Raw genomic sequence first — 25,222 nt, forward strand, 5'->3', positions numbered from 1 at the left:
ATATGACCTCATTTTAACTCAACTACTTACCTTTGCAAAGACCCTTTTTCCAAACCACATTCTGAGGTTCTGGGTAGATATGAATTTTTAAGGGACACTATTGAACCCAGTACAGCAAGTTAATAAAATAATCCATCATTTCAGGTATTCCTCCCACTTTAAGGCCTAGCTAGCTAGACCTGTGTACCTCTATGGGTTACACCCTGACTTGTACAGGTCATTGGCCTCTTCCGTCCTGCCCCGTACAGGACCAAGACTTTGCTTCATCTGTTACAGTCAGCCTTTCTCTTTCTGTTGATTCCTTCTCCATGTCCCAAGCTTCTCCCATATTAAATGTGTGGCAGGCATCAACACTCCCAACCCTCCCTCAACTTCCTGTCTTCCTTTAGCCAATCTAGCTAAACAAGCTCTTCAGAAGAAATACCTACACATGTCTACACACAGGTCACATTCCTTACTTTCCACTAAGTCTTCAGTGCACTGCAATCAGATTTCTCTTCCTGATCCTTCTGTTATTTATTCATTCAAGGCCCATTGTGGTCCACATGCTGTGCTTAATGTTGGAGATACTGACATATGTAATGCCTAGTCCTTTCTCTAAGGACAGTACAGATTCATAGCAGGTATACTCATATCCTATTGGTGCAGTAATACAAGTATATGTGAGGGACATGTGGGGCTGTGGAGAACAGAATAGTCATTTTAACTTGGATAGCTTGAAAGGCACCAGTAAAAGAGGAGCTTAGTGTTAAAAAATGATGGATGGATCAGTGGGTAGGAAAGGAGAAGGGCCTCTCCAAGGAAAGCAAGGGCACAAAGGTATCTGCAAGGGCTGGAGTGCAGGGTGTGAAGCGAGGCTCCAGTGAGAGGAGAGGCAGAGGCTAGCCCATGGAAGATCTTGTATACCATGTTGAGTCTGGGCTTGATCCTACAGACAGACATTTCAGAGCCACTAAAGTTAGAAAATTTTTGAGTTAGCAAGTTTAGAATATCTTTGGTAAAATGAGAAGGATGGGTTGGATGCCATGAGACTGTTGGCAGGTTGTATTCTATCCAGCAAGCCAAGATGAGAGCCTGTACCAAGTTAGGGGCAAGTGGGGGTGGGGAGGGAGGGAAAGATTTTCAAGGTTTTAAGGAAATAGAATATATGGAAAGGATGTGGGAAGTCTGAGGGAATAAGAGCCTTTAACATGATTCCCAGCTTTCTGGTTTAAATGATTGGGTGCTATGAGAAGAGGTAGTAGAGGAATCGGAATGGGAGGGATGTTAATAAGAGGGATAAGGTTTTGGACATGATACTTCTCAGGTCCCTGGGGAACATTTACTTGGAGAGTTCTAGTAGGGTTGCATGTAGAAATAGACCGGACTGAGCTAGAGCTAGAGATTTTTAGTTATCAGCGTAAAAACCAAGCAAATAGTAGAAATTATTTAGAAATTCACAAAGAGTAAAACACAAAATATTGAACTCTGGGAAGCACCAAAATTTCAAGCAATATTGAAGCCTTTTTTAGGGTATCATTATTCTTTGAAAATTTGATGCAAGTTATGGATCCTCTCTCAGAGATATGCACATATCCTAGCACACACTTTCAGGGAGATCATGGAACTCTTGATTAAAACCCACATTCAAGGTTTCCCAGGGAACATGGATCTCATGTTAGGATCTCCAGGTTTTAAATAATAGACTGAGGAAGATTCCATAAAAAGACTGAGAAATAGGAGATTGAGAGACAGCAATCCAAGGAAAGAGAGACCTTTAAGAAGCTGCTGGAGAGAAGTTAAACAAAATGAGAACTAAAACATGGCCAATGGGTCTGGTCATTAGGCAGTGCTTGGTGGGTTTGGTCAGAGGGAATTTATTTATTCATTTATTTAATTATTAAAAATTTCTTTGTCTTTATTTTTTAATGTTACATTAAAAAAATATGAGGTCCCCATATACCCCCCACCCCCTCACCCCACTCCTCCCATAACAACAACCTCCTCCAACATTATGGGACATTCATTGCACTTGGTGAATACATCTCTGAGCACTGCTGCACATGGTCAATGGTCCATGTTATAGTTTACACTCTCCCCAGTTCACCCAGTGGACCATGGGAGGACATACAATGTCCAGTAACTGTCCCTGCAGTACCACCCAGGACAACTCCAAGTCCTGAAAATTCCCCCACATTACATCCCTTCTTCCCACTCCCCACCCAGTCAGAGGGAATTTAATGGTCCAGTGAGAATCCTGAAAAGTGAGACTGCTCATGCTGAATATCCCCAGGACGTTCCCTTTTCCCTCCCCATCATCACCATTTCCCTTTTCCCACTTCAGATTATTTCCATTGTCTTTTTTTTCCCCCATTTTTACCTTTTCTTTAAAAAATTTCGCTTACTTAGCTTTCAATTCTTGCAAGTGGCATTAATGTTGATTATTTAATAAAGTGAACGCATTCTAGGGCTAAAGAAGTTGTCACTGTTGCTAAAATTCTGTTCCTGAGGTGGCGATGAGGAGTCTCTGTGCCTCTTACATTCTTGGCAACTCTGGTCATTTGTTCCCAAAGGAGTTGGCAGTAAGCAGTCCTTCTGGCTTCTGAGGCATTTTCACAGCTGATGTATTTTACCTCAACTTTGTTCTTGCTTTAACAAAGTTGTTCTATTTCCTCCCATTGACCAGAACAAAACAGGCTCCAACTTTATTAGAATTTGTATCTATTTTGCACTTTATTGACATTTGTTTTGCTTCCTTTGATGAATTTTGTTTTGATTTTTTAAATTTACTTTTTTCTTTTTAAAGATTTATTTATTTATTTATTTCTCTCCCCTTCACCCCCCACCCCGGTTGTCAGTTCTCTGTGTGTCTATTTGCTGTGTCTTCTTTGTCCGCTTCTATTGTTGTCAGCGGCATGGAATCTGTGTTTCTTTTTGTTGTGTCATCTTGTTGTGTCAGCTCTCCGTATGTGCAGCACCATTCCTGGGCAGGCTGCACTTTCTTTCGCGCTGGGCAGCTCTCCTTATGAGGCGCACTCCTTGCGCATGGGGCTCCCCTACGCGGAGGACACCCCTGCATGGCACAGCACTCCTTGCATGCATCAGCACTGTACATGGGTGAACTCCACACGGGTCATGGAGGTCTGGGTTTTGAACTGTGGACCTCCCATGTGGTAGACAGACGCCCTAACCACTGGGCCAAGTCTGCTGCCTAAATTTACTTTTTAAATATATTTTTATGGAAGTATATCATTCATACGTGAACATACATAAATAATAAATGTATAGTAAAAGTTGTGAACTTAGGAAATAAACATGCATAACTTCATACATCACCCCTCCACCAACACCTTGCATTGTTTTTTTTTTTTAGGATTTATTTATTTTACTTTTTAATTTCTCCCTTCCCCCCCCACCCCAGTTGTCTGTTCTCTGTGTCTGTTTGCTGAGTGTTCTTCTTTGTCTGCTTCTGTTGTTGTCAGCGGCACGGGAATCTGTGTCTCTTTTTGTTGTGTCATCTTGTTGTGTCAGCTCTCTGTGTGTGCAGCACCATCCTTGGCTGAACTTTCTTTCACACTGGGCAGCTCTCCTTATGGGGCACACTCCTTGCGCATGGGGCTCCCCTACACGGGGACACCCCTGCATGGCACGGCACTCCTTGCGTGCATCAGCACAACACCTTGTGTTGTTGTGAAACATTTGTTACAAACTGTGCAAGAGCATCATCAAAATATTACTACTAACAATAGTCCATAACTTACATTTGGTGCACTTTCCCCTCAGTCCACCCTATTTTTATTAATTTATTTATGTATTTATTTACAGTGAGAATTTATTAGTTTTCAAGCTTACAGTTTCGAAGCTGAGAAAAATGTCCAAATCAAGGCATCATCAGGTAGTGCTCAGTCCTTGAGGACTAGTTGCTGGTGAACCTAGACCCCTTTGTCACATGGCAAGGAGCATGGTGGCATCTGCTGGTTTCTCCCTTATCTGCCAGATTTCCTTGCTTTCAGCTTCTTCCTTCAGTGGCTTTTCTTATTATTATTTTTAATATGTTTTTATTACAGAAGTTGTGAATTACAAAAAAATCATGCACATGTGTAGAATTCCCATACAACACCCCTCTTTATTGACTTTTTAACAGACATAATGGGTTTTTTTTTTTCAGTCAAAGTTGCTTGACCATGACAATGTCAAATATTTGAAGAAAATTCTTGATGAGTTGGAGAAGGTCCTGGATCAGGTTGAAACTGAGTTGCAAAGAAGAAATGAGGAAACCCCTGGTAGGTTCTAATTTTCATTCTTTTTCTCTTTTCCTCAACATCAAGAGCATTTATGGGAACATTCTTAGATTTCACCAAAAACATTGTATAATATTTTCTAGTTGTTTTATTCATTTGTCATTTTAATTACTATAGTAACAATAATATTGAACTCGGCAAAGCCTGGTGTCTAATTGTAACTCAGTCTGCATCTAAATGAAATAGGATTCTGCATAATTTAAATTTGGTTGGAATATTATTCCTACCTAACCTGTTTCACAAATATATAATAACAGTAGTGAGTTTGATTTAATAGCCTAATTGCCTGAATGCTCCCTCTAGTTGTTTTTTTTATTTCCCTTAGGCAGTGAGATAACCTCTAATCAAAAATAAAGCATAGAACAGGGACCAGCATGTAAGTTTCTGCAGGACTGACTGGTGTGCATTCATATATCACACCTGTGAGCTTTGCCCAGGTGGGCGCATGTGCACTGTTAGTGCTACTCTAGCTGACAGCAAAGTTGAAGGGGGACGTTACCTGAACTTTACTTCCCAATAGGGACTCTCTTCTGCTCTGAATAAATAACTAAAAGTAGCAGCCACTAAATGATGTTTCAGGCCCAAATTTATGGATTTTCCTAAAGCATACCTGTTTTCCTAAATTGTAAGGAAGTATCTCTTAACTCCTCTGGCCTGGCAGCTCTCAACTCTTCAGATTCCTTTAGAAAATTCTAGACAGGTTTTGAACTCAAGTACCTTCAGTTTCACCTGGGGACCTGAGTGGCTGACAGATGTGAGGCAAAACTCCTTTAGCTTAGGCTACGTCTGCATGTACTTTTTAAAAGCATGAAATTTTTTTTTTTTAAATTTTTTAATTTTTTATTGACTTTGTAATAATATTACATTAAAAATATATATGTGAGGTCCCATTCAACCCCACCCCCCCACCCCCCCCCTCTCCCCCCCCCCCAACAACACTCGTTCCCATCATCATGACACATCCATTGGATTTGGTAAGTACATCTTTGGGCACCTCTGCACCTCATATACATTGGTTCACATCATGGCCCATACTCTCCTCTATTCCATCAAGTGGGCCCTGTGAGGATTTACAATGTCCGGTGATTACCTCTGAAGCACCATCCAGGGCAGCTCCATGTCCCGAAGACGCCTCCACCTCTCATCTCTTCCTGCCTTTCCCCATACCCTTTGTCCATTATGTCCACTTTTCCCAATCCAATGCCACCTCTTCTATGTGGACATTGGATTGGTTGTGTCCATTGCACCTCTTAAAAACATGAAATTACTTGCTGTGGGTAATCATCAAGAAAGTGTACAATGGCTTTCATCTCTTGCTATGCTTGTACTTGCCTCTAAAGCTGCATAGCAGGTTCCAGTTAGAATCTGTCTGTACAGTGCTTGTCCCTAATTCTCCATGTCCCTTTTCTGATTAGAGGAGGGCCGCCAGCCTTGGCTTTGTGGAGAATCCTTCACCCTGGCAGACGTCTCGCTTGCTGTCACATTGCATCGACTGAAGTTCCTGGGGTTTGCGAGGAGAAACTGGGGAAATGGAAAGCGACCAAACTTGGAAACCTATTATGAGCGTGTCTTGAAGAGAAAAACATTTAACAAGGTTTTAGGACATGTCAACAATATATTAATCTCCGCCGTGCTGCCAACAGCATTCCGGGTGGCCAAGAAAAGGGCCCCAAAAGTTCTTGGCACTACCCTTGTGGTTGGTTTGCTTGCAGGAATGGGATATTTTGCCTTTATGCTTTTCAGAAAGAGGCTTGGCAGCATGATATTAGCACTCAAACCCAAACCAAATTATTTCTAGGCTTGTAGGGCTGATACTCACCCAGCCATTCAGCTAGATACTTGTCCTCTCTTCAGGTGCAGTGAAGAATTTTTCTGGGCAACTAGCAGAAAGCATTATTTACTTTTCTCTTTGGATAGTTCATTTGGGTGAGAGGAGGCTATGGAAATGTTTTTGTGGGCTGGTATCTTTGAGATTACTTATTCACAACCCTAAACTAATTCATCCTTAAAAAATGTACAAGGTTAAGATATGCAAATACTGACATGTAGTGAATAGACCTTTAAAATGCCAGTTGAAATTCTGAATTCTTTGGGCAGATAGTAATAGTGACCTGGACTTGCCCATAGCTCTTCATCTGAGACTATCTGGATATGTTGGGTATTCCCAAGTCCTCTGGGTTACACAGCACAATGTAACAGTAGCAGAGCACAGCAGCACTTCACAGTGCTACTGCTACCTGTAAGGCAGAAATAGGGCAAAGGGAAAAGGGGAGAAAGAGGTTTATCTAGTGTAAAATGCCTCCCATGTAATCCATGATTGCCTGTCCCCTGGGTAAACATTGCATTTAACTACTGTGGCCACTACCTGTACATCCTCCTATATTTGAGAACCCTTGGGAAGAGTGGGAAAGGGAGTTAATGGAGAGAAGCCTTGGCTTAACATTTCTGACATGTCATTTAACCTCAGTACTCATTTTAAATGTGAATGAATTACGCTCATTGATTTAATAAGATTAACTGCTTATATATTTGGGCATGAGATGCCCGTGATAACACATCTGTCTAGCATTTACTTGGAAGTTTCAAGTGACAATAAAATGGTTCCTGATCTTTCCTTATGGTTTACTGATTTGATGGCAACTGTTAAATATCACTCCCATGGATCATCATGTTTAGGACAGATGTGGCATTCAGGTGAATGTCCTAACTAATCACTAGCACAACATGTGGCTGGGAGTACCAAATACCCTTACTCTGCATTTGGGGAAGCTATGTTAGCATAGAACAGACATTGCATCTGTTCCTTTTCATGAACCAAACCATAAACAGTGACAGAGAAAGAGAAAGGTCTAGTCTCATGTAGGGTGGCACCGTGTGGGAGCACGGCGACAGCAAGGGTCGGCTCGTCTCCAGGCGCCGGTGCGAGTCGGACCCGGGTGGCGGGAACGGGCGTTAAGGCCCTCCGCTTGGGGTTTGGGCGTACTGCCCGCCCCTCTGCCCAGCTGCACCTGCTTCCCCCTCGGTGGCCTAACCCCGCCTCTCCCCCGAGGGCCACCGCCGCGCCATGACAGCCCCGCCTCGCTGCCAAAGAGAACCCTGGATACCCCGTCTTCTGCCCGCAACCAGTGATGCACCCCTGCACAAACCTATCAGCCGTCTGCCGCCCCCCGGCCACACCCCCTGCCCCTCCCCCATCTTCGCCCTATATTAACCGCTGTACTTCCTGAATAAATCAGACTTGCGCACAGATCCTGGTCTCCTCGGTAGTCTTCTTCCTACCGCACGTCCTCCGCACCTTGCCGGCCCCGGAGCGCCTTCTCGGAAGGCCCCTCCGTGTGTTGCAGCCCTCTGCCCGAGCCCACACCGCCCCTGCAGCGGCCCTCCGGGCGAGCCCACACTGCGACAGTCTCAGCCTTTGGCAGTTCATTTAGTGGAGATAAAATAAATGTATAGGCAGTGATACCTACCATATTCATTCATGTATGTCTAGGGCTCTTTTTGGGTTCTTCAGTCTATCTGGAAGGACACTTCCATTGTGTCCCATGAACACCTGTAGAACTGCATCAGTTACTGCAAAGGGAAAATCATTCATGTTGACAGGAAGACAGAGTTTCTCTGGAGCTGGCTCTAAAAGGCCTTGGGACTGCTTTTGGGTCTCTGGTGGGTAGCATATACAATGAGCTAAGTTCCCAGGGAACAACAGTAGCCTTCTGGGACTACTCAGACTGGCTGTGCAATATGGTGAAAGAATATACTGACTTTTTTCATTAACAGAAAATAGTCATAATAGGGAACAATGACTTGTGGATGGTAAAATGATTATTTCCATTTCACGATCTAATTATTTTAGAAAATCTTGATGAAATAGATGTACTCTCTTTACCCAAATTAATACCATCCTCAAGGTAAACTCAATCCTACAACAATTAACAAATTGGCAGCTTTTATGTCTTAATTTTGCACATCAGATTTGGAGTATCTGAATGTGTTTGTTGCTGAGACATTCCATGTATTCATAAAAGAACCACAAAATTCATTACTCAGTAGTTAATAGTGTTTGAGTTCTTTTTTTAATTATCTTTCCTAAAAAAGATACATAGATCTCACAAAATGTTACATTAAAAAATATAAGAGCTTCCCATATACCCACTCCCCACACCCCCCCACTGCTTCCACATCGACCACTTCTTTCATTAGTGTGGTACATTCACTGCATTTGATGAGTACATCTTGGAGCATTGCTACACAGCATGGATTATAGTTTATGCTGTAGTTTACACTCTATCCGAGTCCATTCAATGTCCTGCATCTGTCCCTGCAATATCATTCAGGACAACTCCCAAGTCCCAAAAATGCCCCAAATATCACACCTCTTTTTCCCTCTCCCTGCCTTCAGCAACTTTTGTGGCCACTCTCTCCACATCAATGATATAATTTCTTCCATTGCTAGAGTCACAATAATTCTATAGTATAATACCAGTAAGTCCAATCTAGTCCATATTTTATTCCTCCATCCTGAGAACCCTCTGGGATTGCGAAGTCTACTGCATCTCTAAATTGAGAGGGGGTTTAGATCGCACATGGCTGATGGATGGAATTTTCCAGCTTGCAGCTGTAGACTCTTTCGGTTCCCTGGTGTGGTGGTTGACCATCTTTAATTCCCTGTTAGCTGACCTGGGGAAGTCCAATGAACCAGAGAGTAGGTGTTGCAACACTGCTGAGGCTCAGGACCCAACTGGCACATGGACAGTCCAGAGATTCAAGTCTCCTGAGCATACACCGACCCTGGTGCCAATCACAGGTTTAGAGTTCTTAATGTCACTCTATTAGAAGCAAGAACTGAGACATGAGGAAATCAAAATGGGATTTTTATAAAAATCTGCAAAGAATATTTACCTATGAAAGGGTTGTTGATTAATAAGAAGTATGAGAAGCCCACTACTAGCTTTTCCTTCAGTGTATATTACTGAATTAGAGAGAATCTAGTGGGAAGTGGCTATCATTGAATATCATGTTTATTTAACTTCATTGGAAATACGCTGTGTCTGTACTAAAGGAAATTTCACTTGTCCCATGAGTACTCTTCAATTTATTCTCCTATAGTGTTTTTTAGGGATAGAATGACCACTGGGTGTCGCTGTTCGTCCAGTAGTCTGAGATTGGGTGCTCTTTAGGGTCAACAAGCCTTTTGAAATGTTTTGAGTGAAAATGAACATTAGTAACCTCAGTTTCTAATGTTTCCGAAGTGAGGGCATCTTCCTTTGATCATTCATCTGTAAAAAAGCTTACAGCACATGTACTATCGATTTCTAATGCTTTGGAAGGGATAGGAGTTCCACACAATGTCAAGCTAAAGGGTTGAACATATGCTATTAACTAAATAGGCACTTTTATATATTTTCTTTTTCATGATCATTGATGACTGGCCAATGTGCTCCTGAATTTCAAAAATCTATATAAATGTCACAATTAGAAAAATGCTTGAGATACCAAAGTTATATTGTCTATTCATGTCTTAACACATCAATGCTATTTTATTGTTATTTCATTTGAATCCATTGTACTTAATTGCACATAGTTGTAAATTGCTTGCTTGAATTTTAGTAATTATTGGTAATGACACCAGAGTTATAGATTTTTTGGTGTTATTGAATGTAATGTAGAGCTCAAGATACTACTCCACTTATAAGGTCAATAAAAGTAATTGGAAAATAAATATGAATCCTAAGACAAAGTACTCATTATGTATCTTTTTGAGAAAATAGCCGTATTAATTTTTTCACTTAAAAATCAAAGCATACTGTGGTATTCTTTGAAAGGGTAAAATAAACATAAAAGCTAAAACTATAAGAGTTTTTGGAAGAAAGCATGAGATTAAAATATTGCTATCTTAGGCAAACAAAGATTTCTTAGAGAGGAAACAAAAGCCCTGGCCATGAAAAATGATAAATTGCACTTCACTGAAATTGCAGTTGCCTATTTTTCAAAAGTTACTATTAAGAAAATGAAAGGCAAACCACAGACTGGAAGAAATATTCACAATACATGTATCTAACAAAGGATCAGCCAGAATAAAGTATTTTTAAAACTCAACAATAAGGAAACAAACAATTCAGAAAATGGGCAAAAGACTTGTATAGAAACTTCACAAAAGAAGACATATGAATGGTTAATAACACATGAAAAGATGCTCAACATCATTATTCATCAAAGCCAATGATGGAAAAGTTTTAGCAATAGATGGTGATGATAGTAGCATATCATTGTGAATGTAAGTAATACCAGAATTGTATACTTGAAAGTCGTTAAAATGGGAAATTTTAGGTTGTATATATGTATATTTTAGGTCGGAAAAATGTATATTTTATTGTTTATAAAAATAAAAAACATAGAACCATACAACACAAAATAAACTATGGACATTAATAGTGTAGTGTATAATTATAATAATCTTAGTCCATTATTTATAACAAATGTACCACACGTGCAACATATTAATAATGGAGATTATTGTGGGGTGGGGTGGGTATACGGGTTATATGAGAACTCTACTGTCTGCATGATTTTTCTGTAAACCTACAACTGCTCTAAAAAGTAAACAATAAAAAGGCCAATGAGACAAGTATGAAATCAAATACACCAATCTCAATTCCAACATACAAGCTATTAATATTATATAGTCTAAGACAAAGTCCAAATTAAAATCACTATGCGATACCATTTCATGCTCACTAGAAGGGCTAAAATTAAAAGACTGACAATATTATTAATTGTTAGCAACATACGGAGCAAGTGGAACTCTCAAGAATTATTGGTGAGGAAGCAGATATGGCTCAAGCAGTTGGATGCCTGCCTACCACATGGAAGGTACCAGGTTTGGTTCCCAGTGCCTTCTAAAGAAGATGAGCAAAACAGCAAGGTGACGCAATGGGCTGGCACTGTGAGCTAATGCAACAAGATGATGCAAAGGAGAGACACAAAAAGAACAAACCACTGATATGCAAAATAATATAGCTGAATCTCAAAAAACATATTGTGTGAAAGAAGCCAGGGGCTCACACATGTATCTCAACCCTATGCATGATGGTCCCTGGCCCTGAATTCTGAACTTTTCCTATGTCTGATGTGAGTGAGTCACCCAAAATCAGTGTATCAACAGTCTTTTGGCAGAACAATCTCACACCATCCTTCAAAAGAAATACTGCTCTAGTCAGTGCAGAGTGATATGATTACCAGCCCTTGTCATGGAGCCAAGGCCTGACCTCAGGCCTTGGCTCAGGAATTCTGGAGTTCCTGAGGCATCTGGTCGACCTCATATGTGGGAAGGAAGGTTGGAGAATGCCCTGAATGAAACAGGGAGGGGGTCCATGTGGGTCCTTGTCTGAGTTTATGATAGTCCACCTGGATGGCACTGTTAGCTCTGGCCAGTTCCAGGCACCTGAGGGGAACATAGGAAAGTTGGGACAGCACCATTTGTTGAAGAGATTGTTCTGTCCTAGAAAAGTAGATTTGGGAGGCTTATCAAAAATCAGTTGACCATTAGAGGTTAGGGTCTATTTCTGAACTGTTTAATTCCATTGATTAACATTTCTATCTTTATGCCAATACTGTGTTGTTTTGACCACTGTAGCTTTATAATACACTTCAAGATCAAGAAGCAGGAGTCCTACAACTTTGCTCTTCTTTTTTAGGATGTTTTTGCCAATTCAGGACCTCTTTCCCATCCAAATAAATTTGGTAATTGACTTTTCTATTTCTGTAAATTAGGCTGTGGTGATTTTGATGGGTATTGCTTTGAATCTATAAATCAGTTGGGGTAGGATTGATAACATTATGATGTTTAGTCTTCCAACCCATGAACACAGAATGTCCTTCCATTTATTTAGATCTTTGATTTCTTTTAGGAATGTTTTGTAGTTTTTCTGAATACAGATTCTTTTTTTAAAATTAATTAATTTATTTCTCTCCCCTTCCCCCCCACCCGGTTGTCTGTTCTCTGTGTTTATTTGCTGCGTCTTCTTTGTCTGCTTCTGTTGTCAGCGGCATGGGAATCTGTGTTTCTTTTTGTTGCGTCATCTTGTTGTGTCAACTCTCCCATGTGTGTGGCGCCATTCCTGGGCAGGCTGCATTTTCTTTCATGCTGGGCGGCTCTCCTTATGGGGCACACTCCTTGCACGTGGGGCTCCCCTACGCGGGGGACACCCCTGCGTGGCATGGCACTCCTTGCACGCATCAGCACTGCGCATGGGCCAGCTCCACACAGGTCAAGGAGGCCCGGGGTTTGAACCGCGGACCTCCCATGTGGTAGACGGATGCCCTAACCACTGGGCCAAGTCCGCCACCTGAATACAGATTCTTTACATTCCTGGTTAAATTAATTCCTAGATATTTGAGTCTCTTTGTTGCTATTGTAAATAGAATTTTTTTCTTGATTTCATCCTCAGCTTGTTCAATACTAATGTATAGAAACACTACTGATTTTTGTGCATTGATCTAATATCCTGCCAGTTTGCTGAACTCATTTATTAACTCTAATAGCTTTGTTGTAGATATTTCAGAATTTACTCAATACAGGATCATGCCATCTGCAAATAGAGTTTTACTTCTTTTCCAGTTTGGATCCTTTTATTTCTTTATCTTGCATAATTGTTCTAGCTAGAACTTCTAGCACAATAATTGGATAACTGGTGACAGTGCGTATCCTTGTCTTGTTCCTGATCTTAGAGGGAAAGCTTTCAACTTCTCTCCACTGAGTATGATGTTGGCTGTGGGATTTTCATACATACCATGTATTAATCTGCCAAAGGGGTGCTGACGCAAAGTAATAGAAATCTATTGGGTTTTACAAAGGATATTTATTTGGGGTAAAAGCTTACAGTCCCACAGCTGTGGAAAGTCCAACTCAGGGTACCAGAAGAGGTACTTTCTCACCAAAGTCAGCTGCCATGTGTTGAAGCAAGATGATTTCTGCTGGGTTTCAGCCTCCCTCCCTGGGCTTCTTGAGGCTGTGTGCGCCCCACTTCTTGCTGATCTTGGCTGCAGGCTGGCATTAAGGCTTGTCTCTCAGGGCTTCCTATATCAGTTTCAGCTGTCTTCCCAAGGTCAGATGTAAGTTATCAGGTGAATGGTCCATCTCTCCCCAGGTCCTTAGCTGTTTGAACTTTCTCCTTCTGTCACATGGCGGGATTAAAAAATGACAAAGTTCTCTTCTCCGTGTGTCTTCTTGAGTGAGTGTCTATTTATATCAGACCCAGCAAGGGGGCAGAGGCTCCACCTAAGTCGTGCCTTACTGATGTGGTCAAATCAAAAAGCTATAATCTTAACAGGTAATCTAATCAAAGGTATCTCAGCTGGACTTAGCAATCAAAGAGTATCATATCCAGAGGAACAGATTTGTTTATAAACACAGTCTTTCTCTTTTTGGGATTCATAAAGTAATCTCAAACTGCCACATGCCCTTGACTATGTTAAGGAAATTTCCTTCTATACCTATCTTTTTAAGTGTTTTTTTAATCAAGAGAGGATGCTGGATTTTTATCAAATGTCTTATCTGCATCAGTGGAGATGATCATGAGTTTTTCCCCTGTGATTTGTTAATGTGGTGTATTATGTTCATTGATTTTCTTATGTTGAACCACCTTTGTATATCAGGAATAAATCCCACTTGGTCATGGTGTGTAATTCTTTTAATATGCTGTTGGATTCGATTAGCAGGTATTTGAGAATTTTGCATCTATGCTCATTAGAGAGATTGGTCTGTAATTTTCTTTTCTTGTAGTATCTTTATCTGGCTTTGGTATTGGGGTGATGTTGGCTTCATAAAATGGGTAATTTTCCCTGCTTTTCAATTTTTTAAAAAGTCTGAGCAAGATTGTTATTAATTCTCCTGGAAATGTTTGGAAGAATTCACCTATGAATCTGGATTTTTCTTTGTTGGAAGATTTTTTTTTTAAGATTTTATTTATTTACTTATTTATTTCTCTCCCCTTCAACCCCCATTCCAGTTGTCTGTTCTCTGTCTATTTGCTGCATCTTCTTTGTCTGCTTCTGTTGTTGTCAGTGGCATGGGAATCTGTGTTTCTTTTTTTTGGTTGTTGTGTCAGTTCTCCGTGTGTGCGGCACCATTCCTGGGCAGGCTGCACTTTTTTTTCACTCTGGGTGGCTCTCCTTAAGGGGCACACTCCTTGAGCGTGGGGCTCCCCTATGCGGGGGATACCCCTGCGTGGCATGGCACTCGTTGTGTGCATCAGCACTGTGCATGGGCCAGCTCCACATGGGTCAAGGAGGCCTGGGGTTTGTACCAGGGACCTCCCATGTGGTAGATGGATGCCCTAACCACTGGGCCAAGTCCGCCGCCCTGTTGGAAGATGTTTGATGATTGATTCAATCTCTTTACTTGTGACTGCTTTGTTAAGTTAATTTATTTCTTGTAGAGTCAATGTGGGTTGTTTGTACGTTTCTAGGAATTTGTCAATTTCATCTAGATTGTCTAATTTTTTGTCATACAGTTTTTCCTAATATCCTCTTATGATCTTTTTTATTTTCTGTGGGGTCAGTCATAACTTCTCCCCTCTCATTCTTGATTTTATTTATTTGCATCTTCTCTCTTTTTTTTCTTTGCTAGTCTAGCTAAGGGTTTGTCAATTTTATTGATAGTCTCAAAGAACCAGATTTTGTTTTTTTTAATTTTCTCTATTTGTTTTTGTTCTCAGTTTCATTTATTTTTGCTCTAATCTTTGTTATTTCTTTATTTCTTTCAGTTTGCTTTGGGATTGATTTGCTGTTCTTTTTCTAGTTTCTCCAGGTGTTGTTAGGTCTTTGATTTTGACTCTTTCTTCATTTTAAATATAGACATTTAGGGCTGTAAATTTCTCACCCAGCACTGTCTTTGCTGTACCCCACAAGTTTTGATAAGTTGTGTTTTTGTTTTCATTCTTTTCAAGTATCTACTAATTTCTCTTTTATTTCTTCTTTGACCCACTGATTGTTTAGGGGTGTGTTTAGCATCCACATCTTTGTGAATTTTCCCTTCATTCCATTATGGTCAGAATAGGTGCTTCATATAATTTCAATATTCTTAAACTTATTTAAAGCTGTTTTGTGATTCTATCCCAGAGAAAGATCCATGAATGCTTGATAAGAATGTATAACCTCATTTGGGATGCAATGTTCTGTATATGTTCTGTATATGGCTGTGAGGTCCAGAACAATTTATTGTTCAAGTTCTCTGTTTCCTTGTTGATCTTCTGTCTAGTTGTTTTATCTATTGATGAGAGTGGCATGTTGAATTCTACAACTATTATTTTAGAGATGTCTATTTCTCCTTTCAGTTTTGCCAGAGTTTTCCTCTTGCATTTTGGGGCACCCTGGTTAAGTGTATAGATATTTATGACTGTTATTCCTTCCTGGTAGATTTTGCCTTTTATTAATATGTAATGGCCTTCTACATCTCATCACTTTTTTGCCTTTAAAGTCTGTTTTGTCTGTTACCAGTATAGCTACCCCTGCTCTCTTTTGGTTACTCTTTGTATAAAATATCTTTTTCCAACCTTTCATATTCAGTCTCTTTACATCCTTTGGTCTCAGGTGAGTCTCAGGGTGACACCATAGGGATGGCTTATGTTTTCTTATACATTCTGTCAGTCTCTGTCTTTTAATTGGGGAGTTTAATCCATTGATATTCAATATTATTACTATAAAGGCATTACTTACTTCAGCCATTTTATCTTTTGATTTTCTTTTTTTCTTTTTTTAAAGATTTATTTTTTATTTATTTAATTCCCCTCCCCTCCCCTGGTTGTCTGTTTTTTTTTCTGTGTCTTTTTGCTGCGTCTTGTTTCTTTGTCCGCTTCTGTTGTCGTCAGCGGCACGGGAAGTGTGGGCGGTGCCATTCCTCAGCAGGCTGCTCCCTCCTTCGCGCTGGGCGGCTCTCCTTATGGGTGCACTCCTTGCGCGTGGGGCTCCCCTACGCGGGGGACACCTCTGTGTGGCACGGCACTCCTTGCGCGCATCAGCACTGCGCATGGGCCAGCTCCACACGGGTCAAGGAGGCCCGGGGCTTGAACCGCGGGCCTCCCATGTGGTAGACGGACGCCCTAACCACTGGGCCAAAGTCCGTTTTCCCTATCTTTTGATTTTCATATGTCATATCTTATTTTTGTCTTTTAATCCTTTTGGTTATCCTTTCTGATAGTCTTCACTATCAGAAGCCTCTCTCTCTCTTCTCTTTTCTTTTCTGGCTTCAGAACTCCCTTTAGTGTCTCCTGCAGAGCTGTATCCTTGTTTATGAACTTTCTTAGTTTCTGTTTATCTGTGAATATTTTAACACACTGTCACATTTGAAGGACAGTTTTACTGGATAAAGAATTCTTGGCTGGCAGTTTTTCTCTTTCTGTACCTTAATTATATCATACCCCTGCCTTCTTGCCTCCGTGGTTTCTGAAGAGAAATCTGCACGGAGTCTCACTGAATGTCCCTTGTATGTGATGTTTCACTTCTCCTTTGCTGCTTTCAGTATTTTTTCTTTATCACTGGCATTTGGCATTCTGAATAATATGTGTCTTGGGGTAAGTCTATTTGGATTTATTCTAATTGGCGTATGCTTTACTTCCTGGGCACACATATTCATGTCTTTCATGAGGGTTGGGAATTTTTCAGCCATGATTTCCTCAAATACACTTTTTGCCCCTTTCCCCTTCTCTTCTGGATCTCCCATAAAAATGTATGCTCATGCACTTTGTGTTATCATCCAACTCGAGATGCTGCTCAATTTTTTTCATTCTTTTCTCTCTCTGCTCTTCTCTTTTTCAATTCCAGCTGTTCTGTCCTCTTTTGCTGATTCTTTTCAAATCTCCTGTTGTGTGATTCCACTGTATTTTCAATCCCACTTATCATGTCTTTCATTCCCATAAGCTCTGTTATTTTTCTGTCCATCATTTCACATTTTTCTTCATGCTTATCCAGTGTCTTATTAATGCCTTTTATTTCATTAGCTATTTTGTCCTTCAACTCCATGGTTTGACTAGGATATTTGCATGAACCTCATTGATTAGTTGTTTCAATTCCTGTGTCTTATCTGGAGCTTTGATTTCTTCCTTTGCCTGAGTCGTATCTTCCTTTTTCTTAATATGGCTTGTAATTTTTTGCTGATGTCCAGGCATCTGATTATGATGCTGAGTTTACTCTGATGTTCAGTTTCTTCTCTTGCCTAGGAATTTATTCATTACTTTCCCCTTCATTTCATGCACTTTTCTGGTCCACTGTCAGATGGTGGTCTTTGGCAGACTTCTCAGCTCAGATCCCGGATGCTAGTGGGGAATGAATTCACTGTAACCTTGCCCTACTGGGCAGTGAAGAAGCAATGTCCTATGGATGGACCAAGCATTGCAAACAAACTTTCTCAGAAGCTGTCCTCCTTCTTGGCTGGCTGCACCCTCCCTCCCTCTGAGCTCTTAAGAATGAACCCAAGACAGTAGGGAGGGTGTTTGAGAAGGCAAATTATCTTTGTCTCCTTGCCAGCTCTCAGCACAAGCAAGGTTCCAGCCCCACTTGGCCTGGAAGTGTGCGACCCCTCCAATGCAGTATACCAAGCTTGCTGGTCAAATCTGAACTTGCCATAGGTTGTGTCCCTCTTTCTCTCCTCTCTTGGGGCTGAAGATCCCTGCATTCCCCTTAGTCTTCAGTCATCTGCCAGGGGCAGGAGGACCCCCTGCTGTTTGCTCTGAGGGTGGGGGAATGGGCATCAGCAGTTGATGCTTCAGCTTAACTCATGGGATCTTTCCAGCCAGCTTAGACTCCTTTCCTTTGTTCCTCTCTCTTTTGGGTGGCATTTAGCCTTTTCCTGGTGTCCTAAGCCCCAGAATAATCCTCCAGACAGTCTCTGCCTGTCCTCTGGCTATTTTTCTGGGAGAGAAGTGATACCTCTCTTTACTAATCCTCAATTTTCCTGGATGTCCCAAACTTAGAAAATTTTGAGGAAAGCATTCTGGATATGGGACCCAGACTGCTTGTCTGAGTCGAAGAGCAGTACTGGTGAGACGAGCACCAGAATATTTGAAAAGTTCCATGGTGGCTTCTTCTGACCAGGCTGGTTGACAGTAGAAGATATTGCCATCTAACTAATATCAATGTCATCAAATTAGTATCAATTTCAAAGGAGTCTGAAATAGCAGAAACCAGGTGACAGCACTTAACCGACAGAGGAAAGGCATACATAATTACCAAATTGAGGAGGAAAGCTGGAGTCACAGTTAGGGTACATTGACCCACAGGCATCTGTCATGATGACTAAAAGACTATGTGTTCCCAGAGGAGATATGTATGCACAGCCCATTAGGGTGTTATTTGACTTGAATATTCAGAAAAAAATTGAGTGCTGGTAAGCAGAAGACTGATAATATTATAACAGCTGTTATAATAAAAATCATGATCCTTCACTAAATCTCCAGATCTAAACTAATTCTTAGACCAGATTCCATTCTGTGAAGGGGAAGCTATGTCTCTTTGAGAAAGAAATTTGCAATTCTCCCACAAGGATATGTGACAAATATTTCTTCAATGTTTCTCGAAGGGACCTTTGGCTAGGTCCACCCCTTACATTATAGTACCCAGGGCAATGTTCATTTGGAAGCCCTTCTACTATGCCTCTTCTCTTTCCACCCTGATGCCTCACTCACACATATATGTATACCTCCTCAATCTGCAGGTCCCTTCCAAACACACCCACACCACCAATTTCCTCTTGGCCACCTCTTGGCTCCACAGGTATGCACAATAGTAGTATGATTCACTCCTGACAGTAAAGACTTGGAGAAGAGTCACAAGTGGGTTCTGGAAGTGGGCTCAGGGTCAGTTGGGCAGGGAATTTCATAGTCCCTGGTCCAGAGAGTGTTTTTTTGAAGTGGGGGTACAGGTACTGAAAACATGTCCTCTTGGCCCTGCAGATTCACATTGAGGAGAGAGTTGTGGAGAAGGCCAGAACAGTGTTCCATTAAACATGGGGCAAACAGGAGTCCAAGGCATGGGTCCCCTTTGTCTGGCTATAAGGCTGATAGTATATATTGGGGAAAGGGAATTATTCAGATTTTTGAGGATAATTGGATAGAGAGTCTAGGCTGACATGGATAATAGGGAACCTACAACTACCTGGTTAGACCGAGGGCTTTCTGATATCAGGAGTCATACCTGTCTGTTTCACTTTGGGTCCAATGAATTTATAGACTCATGCTATGCTTATTTTCTTAGTTCCTGAGTTGAATAATTAGGATCAACCTAGTAGCAGGCAGAACTCTCATAGTAATTCTTTTTTTTTTGAGATACCAGGGGCCAGGGATTGAACCTGGGACCTTGTATGTGGAAAGCTGATGCTCAACCACTGAGCCACATTGACTTCTCTGAATTGTTTTTGTTTGTTTGTTTGTTTTGCTTGTTTGTTTTCGTTTTGTTTTTTTTTTAGGAGGCACTGGGAGCCAAACCTGGGACCTCCCATGTGGAAGGCGTGTGCTCAACCACTTGAGCCACATCTGCTTCCATAATTCTCAAGCACCGTTGTGGTAGAAAAGGCCAAGCAGAAGCAAATGAAATGGTTGAAATTGTCTCTCTACCCTCTCGGGCCAGAATAGTGAATCAGAAACCATACTTTATCCTGGAGCAGTTTCAAAGATTAGTGTTTAAAGAATACAGGGTGGTAGTTCCTTGTTCACTTCACCTGTTTAGGCTTTGCAAAACCCAATCATTCATGGTTGTGATGGTACCAAATTACTGTGGTAATTTTACCCATGTGGTAGCCCCAATCATAGCTGCTGTGCCAGATAGGGTTTCTTTACTGGAATAGATCAAAACATCTTCTAGCATTTGACATGCAGCTGCTGAACTTTCAATCCCCATCTGTAAAGAGAATCAAAAGCAGTTTCTTTTATGTGGGAAAGACAAAAGTAAACATTATAGTCTTGCCCCCTGGATTATGTTAACTTTCCTACTCTCCATCGTAGCACAATAAGTCTCCTGATCATCTTGCTACTCTGTCAAATACAAGCTGATCCTCTCTATTGGTGTCAGTCTGATTGGATCTGGATAGAGGGAAGTAGCAAGTACTCTGATGCCTGTGGATGATGTAAGGGCCAGAGGGAGAGGGAGATAGATCCTAAGAAGGCATAGAGGTCCGCTTCAATGGTAAAGATTTTGGGAGTCAAGAAGTGTAGGGCATGTAGGGATATCACCTCCAATTATAAAGGGTTAGTTGTTGTGCCTTACACCATCTACTCCTAAGAAAGGAACATAGCTATGAGGTAACCATTTTTTGGATTTTGGGGGTAGCATATGTATACTTGAAATATTCTCCAGTTCCCTTATTGGTTGAAAGCCAAGTTTGAATGAGGCTAAAACAAAAGAAGGCTCTGTAGCAGGATCAGGTTTTGGCAAAAATTACCTTTTTTCCTGGGCCATGTAACCCACCTGACAACACTTGTGAGGTGGGAACAATTTCCTTATTTCATAGAAGTTTTAGGATCATCAGAGAGAAAAGTCAATAAAGTCACCAGCAATTAGGATGAACATTCTCCTAGACTTGTGAAATATTATAGCTTATAAGAACATTGCATTGAGAAGATTTAGTGATCAGTCTTTCATCAAAGCATCTTACTTTACAGATGGATAATCTGAAATCCAGTTGGGAAAGCAACTTACCTTCAACCATAGGCTTTCCTGGTTGATGGAGAAAAAGACACTAGAACATAGGTTTCCCAACTCCTTGATAACATTGTGTTACAGAATTTGCCTTAAATGACTTTTAAATTTCTATATTTGAACATTTAGGGACATGACATGGATAGCCTTACAGGATTCTTTTTTTAAATGAAAAGGACATTGTCAGTTTGCTAAAAGCTGCTGGGAGCAATGCACCAGAAATTGGTTGGCTTTTATAATGGACATTTATTAGGTTAAAAGCTTACAATTCTGAGGCTGTGAAAATGTCCAAAATCAAGGCATCATCATCAGAGCTGCTGTCTTACCGAAGGTAAGCTGTAAGCAATCCTGAACAACTTCTGCATGGCAGGACAGTGGCAGCTTTTCAGTCGGGTTACCTCACCAAAGCACAATCCAAAAAAGAAAAAAATGATATGTTGGACTGAATCCAAATTAAAAACTTTTGCTCTTCAAAAATACTGTTATCAGAGGAAAAGACAAGGCACAAATAGGGAAAATATTTGTAATTCCCATATCTGGAAAAGGACCTCTATCCAGAATATAGCAAAACTCAGTAATGAGAAAACAACTCAATAAAAAAACACCATGGCCCACTGGGTGGACTGTGGGAGAGTGTGGGCTATGGTGTAGACCACTGACTATGAGGTGCAGCAGTGCTCAGAGATGTATTCACCAAATGCAATGAATGTCTCATGATGATGAAGGAGGTTGTTGTTATGGGGGGAGGAGTAAGGTGAGGGGGGTGGGGGGTATATGGGGACCTCATATTTTTTTAATGTAACATTAAAAAATAAATAAAGACAAAAAAATTTTAATTAAAAAAACAAAAAAAAACCCACAGCTAAATGATTTGAACTAATACTTCATCGACGAAGATATATGGATGACAAATAAGCAAAGGATGTTCCACATCCTTACTTTTTAGAGAAATACAAATTGAAACTGTAATGAGATACTACTATAGACCTCTTGGAATATCTAAAATTTAAGACTGATTATACCAAGTGGTGGTGAGGATGTAGAACAACTGGAACTCTCAAATACTGTGGGTAGAAATGTAAAATAAAAAATAGTTTGGCAGTTTCTTAAAAAGTTAAACATAAATGTACAGTATGACCTAGTCATTCCACTCCTAGGTAATTTATCCAGGAGAAATGAAAGCATATATCATGCAAAGACTTGTACATGAATACTTACAGAAAAATTTATTTCTATAGTTCCAAATTGGAAAAGATCTAAATGTTCATCAATAGGTGAATGGATAAACAAATCTGGTATATGTGTACAATGCAATACAACACAGTAATAGAAAGGGAGGAATTATTGATATATGAATGAATAGAACAAAATTCATACTGAATGAAAGAAGCCAGATAAGAAGTTTATAACTTTTATGATTCTATTTATAGAAAATCCTAGAAAAAGTCAACCTCATCAATAGTGGAGAGACAATTAGAATTGCAAATGCTATATGAGGGAGAGGACTTGAACTTTTTACTCTATCTTACATATTTTATACCAACAGCTTGCTTATCTTTGAGAGATTGACCCTCACCTCTGCCCTTCATATCCTCTAGTATTGACTGCTATGCTGGGGTAAATTAACAAGTGAAAACTTGATCCTTTTAATTATTTTCCAGTTTTCAAAATAGTGGATTGTCTCGCAAGTATCTCCAAAGATGAGCAATGAGGGTTTTTTAGGTAATGTTATAAATTCAGGGATTTAAACTTACTTGAGGTGTTTCAATCCATTGCCATAAATCTATTACTGATGCTCACATTGTTTTATCTTTGGCCACTAGAAGCCTATTCAAGTTGGCATCTGAGTTATTTTTTTATGCTCATTATACAATTTGATAGCTTCCCTGATTTCTGGTGTGAAAAGATGTTTCAAGTTCATTTTATACATTTCCTGCTTCAGATTTGCAATCAGCTGTTTTTCCAAAAAGTGCTGGTTCCTGCTAGTGGGAAATTGATGTTGGAGTTGCTAATGACTATTGGGTTGATCTTTTCTTTTCTAGATCTTTTCACTGAATAGAACTTTATTCTAAATTTTTAAAAGCATAAAGTAATGGGAACTAGTCTCTAGATAACACATTGTTAGATACATTGGATATTAAAAAGGATAAAGACAATACTGTCTCTTACCTTCAGTAATTTCACAAATTAATTGAAGTTTACTGATATTGTCTAGCCATAAAAGATATTGTGAAATAAGCTATGAATTAATCCCTAAGTCTTTCATCCTTCCTTCTATAGGCAAACACTACTTCACAGTTTTCTTCATCAGCACTGGGTTCATATGGTTATACTAAGAAAATGATTGGGATCTTAAAGTAATCTGTTTATAAAACTAATGAGAACAAAATGGCAAGCTGGAGCTTTGATTGTCATCTACAGTCCAGGTAAAGTTATAATAAATTTTCTCTAAGAATTCTTTTTCTATTAATCTGCTTGGGAGTTTAAATTATTCAGGTAGAGAATCTTTGGATTATTAATTCTACCTTTTACTTCCATTTCTCTTTATTTTGAATCTCTTCAACATTTTAAGGGTTTCACCCATAGCTATTGAATTAACACAGAATTCATGGAATCTAAATGACATTTAAACTAAATTTAAAAGAATGCAACAAAAAACAAAACCTTCTTCCCCAGTTTGCTTCAAATCAAGAAGCTTACAAAAGTTTTGTTAAACTTCCAATACTCTTTATAAACTTGGGTTAAATCTGGGTCTTTTTAGGATATAGCTTTCAAATTAAACTAAACTTCCACAAAACATGACATTTTCTTTCCCTGAGTGTTTGCATTCAAACTTATTTGAACAAATCCATATCCAGAACAATCTTTCAGTACCTTAGTTGGCCCCTCCAAAATTTGGCTGAGAAAAATCTTTAAAAATCAGTTCAAATTAGCTTCCTTTGCTAAATTTCACCTGTTTGCAGGTTTCTGATGGCTTTCACCTCAACTCTTAACCAATCCAGATTTATTTGAAAAAAAAGACTACATTGGCTTTAGAACTGACCTGGGCTTGTTCCAAAGCATCCCACTCAAATTGCAGTCCAGGTGAGTCCAGGTTAGTCTCTTGGGAGAGACGACTCTGGGCTGTTTTTGAATAGTGGAAGTGATTTCAGAAGTTTTAGGCTTAATAAAACTTTTTTTAAACGTCTACAAATATTTTTGAAACTCTACAAATATTTCCATTCTTAATTTAAAAATGTGTTTTTCGAGCCAAAGAGAATGCAATATTGTACATAAGCCATGACAGAAGTCTTGTTTCCAAATATTTCTCTTCATTTCCCCAGATTTGGTGCTTAATCATCCCTTTAACTACATATCCCTGGCATTTATTATCCATACTTCCTTTCTACACTATCTGTATATCATTTCAATAAGCTACTTTTCTTCTGGTTTGCCAGTTTACTAACCAGATTTTTAGATCTACCTTTTATAGATTCACTTCTTCCATGAAGCATTCCAATCAAAATATATGAAATGCCAAGAAAGAAAAGCATAAATCTACAAATATAACTGTCAGGTTTTCTTCAACCCTGTGAGTCAACCAATGTCTTGGTTGTAGTTGGTGTCTGAACAGTAAGGTAAGAAATAGATGTAACACTTAACATCAAGTTACAGATTTCCTGCCTCTGAGATGAGAATAGTAATGATTTCATTGATTTGCATCATAGGAACTTATTATTTAGAACACCACGAGCTGAACAGACAGTGTGTGGACTACTATCTGGTTGCGTTTTAACACAATGTACTGTTTATTTTAAAATCAATCTGCAGAATTTAGTCCAAAAATATATGTTAAAGGTTGATATTTTTCCCCCTAAAAAGATTGTGTATGTGTGTGTTGATACCTCTTATAGCTTCTGGGAATTCACTTCAATGGTGATAATAACAACTGACAGTAATATACTGTATTACACAATTTCTTTAAATTCCTCTCAGGCAATCTCTTTTCAACCACTGTGTTTTGACTCCACTGTGCTTTGATTCATGCCCATGCATGAACAATTTTTATGTTTTTCCAAAGGAAAAGTTGTTTTTTTCAGGTCTTTTTCTTTCCACTAGGAAGTCATGTTTTCACTGTGAATGGAATTAAACCCCAGTTGTTCAATTCTAAATTCAAAACCCACAGAATTTTGTCTAAAGTAAATAAAACATATTCATTCTCTTATTCCTAATTGTTTGAAATTCTATTCCCATTTTCCAAAAGTTAATTGAGTCTTCCC

The 25,222-nt window shown here is 39.7% G+C and overlaps 1 protein-coding gene across 3 annotated transcripts in view; it reads left to right on the forward strand.

Annotated features, from left to right (window-relative positions):
* Positions 1-10,014, forward strand: part of GDAP1 (ganglioside induced differentiation associated protein 1) — a 62,274-nt gene extending 52,260 nt beyond the window's left edge. For all 3 annotated transcript variants that reach the window (XM_058275660.1, XM_071207885.1, XM_058275659.2), the window contains 2 exons: positions 4,148-4,262; positions 5,696-10,014. In XM_058275660.1, coding sequence (XP_058131643.1) covers positions 4,148-4,262; positions 5,696-6,078 — 498 coding nt within the window. In that variant the 3' untranslated portion in view covers positions 6,079-10,014. The remainder of the gene's footprint in view (positions 1-4,147; positions 4,263-5,695) is intronic.
* Positions 10,015-25,222: the final 15,208 nt, after the last annotated feature.

The sequence above is a fragment of the Dasypus novemcinctus genome, chromosome 14 (assembly GCF_030445035.2).
Source record: "Dasypus novemcinctus isolate mDasNov1 chromosome 14, mDasNov1.1.hap2, whole genome shotgun sequence".
NCBI classification, from domain to species: Eukaryota; Metazoa; Chordata; class Mammalia; order Cingulata; family Dasypodidae; genus Dasypus; species Dasypus novemcinctus.